Here is a 10,482-nt window from a genome sequence, read left to right on the forward strand (position 1 = left end):
ATATTAAAATGATAAAATTAAATTTTAGAAAATTAAAACTTACAGCAGCTTCTTAAGACACTTACATAACGTACCAACTCCACTTTGCTTCAAGACTTCTCTCTAACAGCTTGTTTCCCCAACATTTTCCTCCTTCTCTAGATTCCTCCCTCATTTAGCCACTAGAATCCCATTCTCAAGGTGCTTAGATGATCTTGATGTCGTAGGCTTTGAGTCGCACCGATCAAATTTTCAGTTTATTCGAGTAAGTTGTTTTTCCCCTTTCTTTGCTGTTAGGAAACCTAAGACCTACAATTTCACTGATTGCATGTGTCTTTTGTGTAATCCTCTTCAATTTAATTTTAATTTCAGCTCTAAGAGTTGTCTTTGATCACTATTTTGTGGTCTTTAGGATCTGTGGGAGTTCTTGAGGAATAGAAACTGTTGAGGCAACCTTGAACTGCACTGTTGAATTTCCAGGTAAGGGAAGCTAGGTTTGATTTTGTTTGCAGACAGTTATTTTGGTTGTGTTTATTGTTGTCTAAAAATATTAAGCTAATGCATGTGTGGACTCTGTTGTAGAGTAGACTACTGTTTGAACTTACTTGCTGAATATATGTACTGTAACGTGTGCTTTATAATTTGTGAGTTATGTGATTATGGTATGATATGAATTTGGACTGGTATGAATATGTATATGATGTGGGAACTAAGTGTTGAAAGTGGTAAGTTCAAGTTATACAGTTGATTAGTAAAACAATTAAGTTAATTAAAATGGTAGAGTCAAAATTTAGGGAACTAGACTAGCAATTTTTAGAGTTAGAGGTTAGTGTCTGGTCTAGGCAATTGGAGTCACTTAGTTAAGTCAATTGTGACTTATTAGCAGTATCAAAATGGCCTGAAACGCTTTCCAAATGGTAAATCTGAAATTGAACCTTTTAGTAACTGAAATTGAAGCTTTTGATCCTAATTTGATGCATAATCCACTAGGAATAGAGGTTAGGAAGGTTTATAACTATTTAGACAAGTTTAATTCAACCTATACTTCGAATTTGGAGTGTTAGAATTTCACCAAATGGCCTAGAGTAAGTTTTGTGTGTGTGAGTTCCTCAAATCTGCAGAATTTCGCGCTGCAGATTATGCAGAGTCGCCTAGCGCACTCTATGCGCTCTGTGAAGGGTTACTGGCAGGAAAAATTCGCACAGCGCACCACAGGGTGTGTGCTGAGCGAATTTTCTGCGGCAGATTGAGTGTGTTTTAATGTTTTAGACGTTTTGGGGGTTCCGGACGTCCGTTTTGGACGTTCTTTAGGTCGTTCTGGGGGTTTTTGACACTTTCGGATCCATTGGTGAGGGACTCCAAGATTTTTAAATTAAGTAAGTGTTGGTAATAAAATGCTATAAAGAAATTTGTATTAATAAATGATGTTTCTTCGAAAGTGTGTAATGTCTGAGTATGTATGAATTATACATATGATCTGTATAGATTCAAATGACAATGTATGATCATGTACAAGTGTATGAATGTCGGAAATTATGAGTTGTGTTTCAAATTTAAAAGTATGATTAATGGACGTAATTCCATGATCCTCAAGGGAGGTTACATGGTGGTGCCCTATGGTTTGTTGTGATTGACCGTATGAATGGCCGAAGTTCCAGATGGGGTTTATCCTGACATTCTAATGACCATCCATGCTCAATTAGAGAGTGATGAGTCATGTGGTGAGAATAGCAGGAGGTCCTAGTAATAGGTGCTACGTGGAGGCCTATTATTCGGTAAAGGGCTTACACTTGTGTGTGGTCGGGTGAAACCCCTCGGCAATGGCTTTGCAAAGCAGTAGGGCCACAACAACTGCACAAACCCCTGGAACTCGACATTTCATACTAGTCCGGATGGTCAAATCACGTGTCGGTCATTGGTATTAACAAAATGCATTTGGTCATAGTCTGTATTGTGTCATGGTCCTTACAGTGTAGTGTGTGATTGTCCTTGTATGCTTGAAATACTTGATTGATAACATGTTTTTTATACCTAGCTAACCCTTGCTTGTTTGTTTATGTTTTGTATGTCCATGATTTTCCTTTTTACAATGATCATCCAACTTTGGATGTGAGCAGAAGCAGATGATGTCCCTTTGGAGCAGCATTAGAAATTGAGGATGTAGCCCCTAGTTCTTAGTTATCTTGTATTTTGAAATACTTTATAATAAGTAAAGTTTAAGCTCATAACCTCTTTTGGGATTACTGTAAAATTATAACTCTATTTTACATCCTTTTAACTGCTTTATTATATTATAATGCTTGACATTCTATATTATATTATTTCATATAATTTGGGATTTTACAATTTTCTTATTTAATAAACTTTATGAGATTAAATATTACTTATTCTCAATAGAATTTAATTCTTTTTGAAGTAACTATCATTTTTCATATTATAAATTCATATATTTCATCTCATTCATTTATTTAAAAAAGTAATAAAAACTATGTGAAAAAGTATATAAAAATAGATAAAAAAAAAGTAAGAGAAACAAAAAGCAATCCCATATTTAAAATTAGGATTTCAATTTTTTTTATAATTTTAACTTTTCAAAATATTTTTAGAAATCAGAAATTTTACTAGCTAACCATTTGTATTTATTTTTATTATTGTATTCATACTTAATACAAATTAGACAAATTATAAAAGTGTCATATTTTCTTTATTAGAAGGTACATGTGCATAATGAAAGCAATTTTATTTTAAAAAATAACGTTTTATATATTTTTAAATATATTATAATTTATTTATCATGATTTTTGAAAAGAAAATTTCAAAACATTGAAAAAAATAAATTCCAATATGTACATGTACCTTCTATTAAAGAAAATATGAGACTTTTATAATTTCTTTTATTTGTAATATGTATGAATACAATAATAAAAATAAATACAAATGGATAGCTAGTAAAATTTATGATTTCCAAACAATATTATGAAACGTTAAAATTTCAAAAAAAATGAAATCATAATTTTAAATATAGGATTGTTCTTTGTTTCTGTTATTTTTATTTATCCATTTTTATATATTTTTCACATAGTTTTTATTACTCTATTTAAATAAAAGTTTAATAGGTTCGGAGGTTTCTATATTTGGAGGTTTGTTTCAATTGGATCCTCCAATTTTGGAAGTGATCAATTGAGTTCCTAATTTGATCAATTTGATTCAATAAGAGCTTTTCCGTTAAATGTAGTTAACGACGTTAACTTTTTTAACATGTATGAAACTGAGACATCCAGGTGGCATGGTTGGACTGTATAGGTGGATAATTTAATATGTTTAGCTTAAATATTATTAAATATAGGTTTGTAAGTGGGAAGAGTGGTGGGAAGAGGAAGTGGAAATGGCGACGACAACTTCCTGTGTCCGTCTCCGGCGAGTTTCAAAGGCAGTGAGATGCCGATAACAAGATTCAGATGCTGCAGCAGCAGCAGCGGCAACAACAACAGCGTCTCGCTCAATACTCGAACGGAGCCCCAACCCGTAACCACATTCGTCAAAGCGTTTGCTCCCGCCATCGTCGCCAATCTCAGTCTCGGCTTCGACTTCCTAGGTTGTGCCGTTGACAGGATGGGGGACATTGTCTCCGTTAGGGTCGACCCACAGGTTCACCTGGGCGAGATACACATCTCCGACATCACCGACCACACTCCCGACAAGCTCAACAAAAACCCTCTTTGGAACTGCGCTGGCATCGCCTCCATCGAAGTCATGAAAATGCTCTCCATTCGATCTGTAGGCTTCTCGCTCTTCCTGCAGAAGGGCCTGCCTTTGGGAAGCGGTATGGGATCGAAGGGTTTCTTTGAATTGGGTCTCTGTGTGATGATTTTTGGTCCTTTGGTTTTTCTGATTGCAGGTGGTCGTACAATGAAGGATGATGCGATTCTGAGTTTTGTCGCCATGTTGCTGGAAAGGTGGTCGTGGTGGCGACGCGACATGGAGGTGCTTTATGGTGCGACGCCGATTTGGGGGTATGCGAGGGTGATGATGCGCGAAGATGGGTTCGATTATGGGTTCCTCTGGATTTGCAGATCTGGTGGAGAAGAATGGCGATCTTAGACAACTCTACGATAATGGCTTGGCGAGTGATTTGTGATGATGGAGGCGCATGGATGTTGGGTGATGGTGGCTACCGACGGTGGCGGCGTGGTCGCTTACGGCGTGGTCACACGATAATGATGAATCCCTCAGCCATTCTTCAGATCTGGAAAGTACATGTGTCAAATCATCGTGATGCTATCAAACCCATTTCACTATTGTTTGATTCTTTTCTTGTTTCGATTTCTGATGCCAGCGAAGTCAGTGATCAAATCCGACGACCCAGAGTGGTTTTTCTTCAGTTCTAACTTCTATGGATCACTTGGCAGGATTGCGATTTGTTGTTGTTGTTGGGTGTTGTTTAGATATGTTTTGTCACAACACTATGAATCCCATGCTTTTAATTTCGTCAGTATCTGGTCATGACCTAATTTTCTCCATTTGGCCTTGTTTTGATGATGACGAAAGGGGCATTTGGAGCTTTTGGAGGTGGTGTTGCTGCTCTTCCAAACCGACGACATCTTCCTAATCGCCGGCGAATGTCGCACCACCAACACTAGCCAGAACAACGAAATCTATGGCTGTTTGGGATCCCGCCATGGAAGCAAATTTTGTCTCTGACAAAAACTCATGGGTGTTATATTCTGAATAAAATCACCGAAATTGACCTTTGTCTGTCCATGAAGACCATAACTAAACCCAATAAAATGAACTCATATCCACAAATTTTCATCCTTTTTCTCTAACATACAGAAATCAATTCAAGAGCCCAAGACAAACCCATTGCTCTTAACAACAGGCTTAACAAAAATGAGAGATGGGAGGCACGAGAGGTGCGTCGGACAGTTGGATTTGGGGATGGGCGTGGATGTAGATGTTGAAAAAGTGGGTGTGGGAGGGTGAGAAGAAGATTTCCCAGAGAGGGGAGAAGGTGAGGAAGAGGAAGGGGGTGAAGGTTTCCACGCGAGAATATTTTACTGTGCCACTTGTGATTAAATGCCAGATCACCATGTTACAAGACAAAATTTAACACCGTCTACTAAAATTAACGGAAAGGTTCTTATTGAATCAAATTGACCAAATTAGGGACTTAATTGATTACTTCCAAAATTGGAGGACCCAATTGAAACAAACCCCCAAATATAGGGACCTCCAAATCTATTAAACCTTAAATAAATGAATGAGATGAAATATATGAAATTATAATATGAAAAATGATTGTTACTTAAAAAAAATTCAATCTATTGAGAATAAGTAAAATTTAATTTCATAAAATTTATTACATAAGAAAATAAAATTAAAGACTAATTTTGTTTCAAACTGGAAAATATTATAAGTAGTAAAAACTAAAATAAATATAATTTTTTTATTAAGATTAATTTTAATTAAAAAATAAGCTTACTTAATTTATATATGTTATAATATGTCACATTTTTCTTTTTCTAATACGCGATAATATTAATAAAATTATTTTTTGAACTAAATATTTTGATTTTTGATTTTGTAACGATCTAAAAAATATAATATTTTAGAAGTGATTGCCTTTTAAAAATAGTGATTTTTTCCACAAAGATGTCTGATTTTTATCAGACCTAAACTCACTCAAAACTATTATATATACATGTTACTTAGTGAAATATATAATTAAACAGTCTAGATTATTACTTCTAAATAGTTCAACTATAGCATCACACAAATTCATATAACAAGCTCTAGACAATCCATGCATTAAAAATAGCCACAAAAACCATATTAGCACACCATATGAATATTAAACTCATGTAGAGACCCTTATTCACTCATATAGTATCACAGATAGAACCGTCAAAATGGGTCATAACTCCCGAGCCAACCTGGCCCGTTACGGGTTCGGGTCGGGTTGGATTTGAAAAAATTGTATTTTTTTTATGCAGGTCAGATTTCAACCCGACTCATGCGGATTGAATTCGTGGTGGGCCGGGTTGGCCCACCAACTCACCCAACTAATTTTATTTCATTAAAATTTAATTTTAATTTTATAAAAAAATATTTATTATTATTTTTTGCCTGAAAAAATTATTGAAGTTCCCTATTTTCAAAATTAATTAAACATGAGAGTGAAATTTGGGAGTGAAATTTTTTTAGATTTGAAATATAGAAAGTTTGAAATTTTTTTATTTTAAAAAGATTGTAATTAAGTGGACCAATGAGTCAACTTGTTTACCCACTAACCTGTAGTGGGTCGAGCCGGGTTCGAATTTTTCTGACTCGCTAATAAATGAGCCGGATTAGGTTGGCTTACTAAGTGACTAACCCGTGATGGGCTGGGCCGAGTCGAACCAAGTTATCTATTTTGACAACTCTAATCACAAAGCACCCAAAGATCTAATTTCATATTAAAACCAAAAAACAAAAATAATAATCTAAACTCATATCTCAATGCACCGATTTGATGGCCACTAGAAGTATTGAGATATGATGATGTTTCATGTTATTTCTTATTTTTATTTTTTATACTTTTGGTTGCCGTTAGATTTTAAAATTAATATTTTTTTCTACTCTATATTGTTTCATTTTTTTTTAAATGAATGTTTTATTACTCCGAGATAGCACTAAAGTATAAAAAAAATTGTTTTATATTACAATATTTAAAATTTGATATTATCTTTTATTTTATTTTTTTACGTAATATAATTAAAAAGTAAATTTTTATATTAAATATATTATAATAGTTTCTTACGTAATATAACTAAAAGATTTTATTTTAATATTATAATTAATTTAACATAAATTAAATATATATAGGATTTGTTAATTTAAGTAAAGAATTTTTTTAGTTGGTACGCAAGTTTTAGGTTAAAAAAAGTCTTTATTAAAATAAAAATCAACCTTAAATATAAGAGTATTTTAATAATTTTAAAATTTAATTTAAAATAAAATAAAATAAAAAGTAGTTATTTATTCTTCTGATTGGTTCACGTAATTATTACCTTTTATTTTATTTTTTATTTTAAAAAACTTCTACCTTTTATTTTATTTTTTATTTTAAAAAACAACTATCTTTTAAAAAATATATAATAAAAAGTAGGTTAAATAGATCCATTGGTCCCTATTTTTGTTGGTTTTCTTCAATTAGGTCCCCGTTTTTTAAAAATAATCAATTTGGTCCCTAAATTTGAACACTTTAACCAATCAAGGACATTCCGTTAACTTTTCTGAACGGCGTTAAAAATGGTCGTGTTGGCAATCCTAACTGTCATGCTGTGGAATTAAAATATTTGTTTACTGAAGAAAGAAGCACGTGGTTTCATTTGCTCTAACCCAAAACAGAGAGACACTTCTCTAGAGCGAGGAAGAATGGTGTCTGCCGCACACCCATACCAGCCTCTGCCGAATCAACCACGCCGGCCACCGCAAGCCGAGAACCACGGTGTCACCGACTCCACCACTCACCGTCGAGACCATCGCCGGCCGCCGATCTAGCTCTTCCTTTCTTTCCTATTCGCGTGCGAGGGAGAAACCCCTTCTTCACCCTACGACGTCGCCACCTCTGCCGAATCAACCATGCCAGCCACCGCAAGTCGAGAACTAGGGCGTCGCCAACTCCACCGCTCACCGTCGAGACCATCGCCGGCCGCCGATCCAGATCTTCCTTTCTTTCCTCTTCGCGTGCGAGGGAGAAACCCCTTCTTCACTCTACGACGTCGTCGCCGCTGCCTCCACCGAAGTCGGCCGCTGCGAGCCACCACCGTTCACCGGTCCAGAGGTGGTTGTTACTGTCGTTCACCTCTTTTCTCGCCAGAGACGCGAGTCACTTGTTGATGGGTTTTCTGATTGTTTGATATTTTATTTACTGAGATTGGAAATGATGAGTGTGTGTTGTGAGTATGGTTTGGTGAGGAAGAAGATGAAGGCGTGGGGATTGAAGAGGGATTCAACTAGTGATGTTAACGAAAGAAGATTGAAAGTGGAATGAATCCTTGAATAATCGATTTTCTGATTTGTGTAATCTTCTCCGTTGTTTATGGTTGCTGTAACTGATTCACGGTGTTTGGGTTGATTCCTTTTTTTGTAGAGAAAGGGCTTGTGGTAAAAATCAAGGTTGATGGGGTGTGCATGAGGGATATCGGTTTGCAGATTTGGGCGCAGAGGGTGTTAGTTTCAGTTTGCAGGTTTGGGGACGACGACGAAGGAGAACTCTCCCCAATTCTTTTACTATGAAACCACTGAAACCACGTCCTTCTTCCATTCTTTGCATAAACAAATATTTTAACTCCACGTGTTAAAGACATTATGTGCCACCTGTACAACTACTGTTGACAGCACACACCATTTTTAACGTCGTCTAGGAAAATTAACGGAATGTCCTTGATTGGTTAAAGTTTTCAAATTCAGGGACTAAACTGATCATTTTTAAAAAACGGGGACCTAATTGAAGAAAACCAACAAAAATAGGGACCAATGGATCTATTTAACCTAAAAAGTAATAACTTCTCACTGGACCAATCATAATGATAAATAACTACCTTATATTTTTTTATTTTAAATTAAATTTTAAAATTATTAAAATATCCTTGGATTTAAAGTTAGTTTTTATTTTAATAGGAATTTTTTTTAACCTAAAACTTGGTACACTCTGCTAAATTAGCAAACCCTTTATATATATATATATATATATATATATATAAAAGCACGTGTTAAATTGAATTTTAATTTTTATAATGTTTTGAAATTTTCTTTTCATAAATCATGATAGATAAATTATAATATAACTAAAAAATATATAAGACGTTATTTTTAAATTAAAATTGCTTTCTATGCACACGTACCTTCTATTAAAGAAAATATGAGACTTTTATAATTTTTTTTATTTGTATTAAGTATGAATACAATAATAAAAATAAATACAAATGGATAGGTAATAAAATTTGTGATTTCCAAAAATATTTCGAAAAGTTAAAATTTTAAAAAAATTGAAATAATAATTTTAAATAGGGTTAAATATGTTTTTCGTCCTTTAAGTATCACACTATTTTGGTTTTAGTCCCTATTCAAAACTTTGATGGTTTCTAGTCACCATAGTTTTGAAACTCTTATTATTAGTCCGTAAAATTGGACGACGTTAACTTTTGTTAGATGTGGCAAACTACGAGGTCACGTTTTATGCCAGCTTCCCTCTTCACTCTCTGCTATGTTGTTTTTCTTTTTATTCATCAGATTAAGTGATTACCACGTGTTGGTGATGAAAATCAAATTAACAATTAGGGTTCTTAATTAGGCAAAGTGGTTTTTTTCAATTGGGGAAAAGTAGTTTAACTCGAAGTAAAGCATGGAAATGGCATTTAGAGTATGAACAATTTTTCAATGGCAGTGTTGTTGCTTTTGGCAAGTAACGAGGAAAAAAGAAATTCAAATTTCTGGGAAGATAAAGTGTTCTTATTTGATTGATGCATGCTTACATGAAACCAATTATAAATTTGATTGATGAAATGAAGAATTTGAGATTTTCACTTCAATTAGCAAAAGAGGGCATACTCTCCTGAACTAAGTTTCTGACCTTCACTCTCACCGCCCACTCAACTGGTGTACGCTTTCAGAATATTAAAGAAAATAATAATCTTCCTCAACGCAGGGCACATCATTTTAGAATGTTTTTGAAATATTTGTTTAATATGGTAATAATTTGAATCAATATTATGGCATTAATGGTAAGCAATAATAACAAATATATTGATATAATTTGCTGCATCAGTTTCTTCCTGAAGGAAAAAAAAATAATAAGATCCTTTTTTTAAATGGGCAATTTTTCTGACAATTATTTGATTGCAATCAAGACTATTTCTTTCCCTATTTTGCTAATTGTCAATTAATTCGCCATTAAGGCAAGATCACATTAATATTACAATATGTGCCTATAAGTACACACTTTGTGGAAGGAAAAAGGGATTGGAAAAAAAAATACAGGAAAACACTTAGAGATATTAGAGATTGAAGGAGAGAGTATGGAGAAAAAAATATGTTCTCACACATAAAGGTTTTGTGAACAACAATCACTGAGGAAGCACTAAAGGAATTCCAGAAGCTAAAAAGGTATGTCTACACTCCTATTCTTCTCCTTTAATTATACTTTAAAGTTTTCTTCCAAAGATTTTTTTACACACAGACAATGTTTCTTAAAATCATGATTTTTTTTCCAAGTGTGCGTCGACCTATGGCCATTTTCTTCTCTTTTTTTGCCACCATATTTTTGACAAGAAAAATACACAAAATATTTAAAGCCAAAAGCTCAATTTTGTTAAACTAAACCTTTTCACTTTTTTCGAAAAATGTCAAACAATCCATAATAATTTTTAAACAAACTCACAAACCTTTTTCTAGATAAAGAACTACGTGATCCCTGATTGTCCATTAATGGATATACGTAGGACCAAGGTCAATCTTGTC

General features: G+C 33.9%; 1 protein-coding gene across 1 annotated transcript; it reads left to right on the forward strand.

Moving 5' to 3' along the window:
- The first annotated feature begins 3,417 nt into the window (after nt 1-3,417).
- On the forward strand, nt 3,418-4,080 carry LOC106758476 (homoserine kinase-like). The gene is made up of 2 exons (XM_014641398.1): nt 3,418-3,802; nt 3,878-4,080. The coding sequence occupies exons 1-2, from the start codon at nt 3,418-3,420 to the stop codon at nt 4,078-4,080; spliced, it is 588 nt and encodes a 195-aa protein (XP_014496884.1).
- The last annotated feature ends 6,402 nt before the right edge of the window (nt 4,081-10,482 follow it).

Source organism: Vigna radiata, chromosome 1 (genome assembly GCF_000741045.1).
Source record: "Vigna radiata var. radiata cultivar VC1973A chromosome 1, Vradiata_ver6, whole genome shotgun sequence".
In the NCBI taxonomy this organism is placed as follows: Eukaryota; Viridiplantae; Streptophyta; class Magnoliopsida; order Fabales; family Fabaceae; genus Vigna; species Vigna radiata.

Coding starts and splice junctions, on each gene's coding strand:
- LOC106758476 (XM_014641398.1), top strand. CDS start 3,418: ATGCCGATAACAAGATTCAGATGCTGCAGCAGCAGCAGCGGCAACAAC. Junction 3,803..3,877: donor GGGCCTGCCTTTGGGAAGCG/GTATGGGATCGA, acceptor TTCTGATTGCAG/GTGGTCGTACAATGAAGGAT.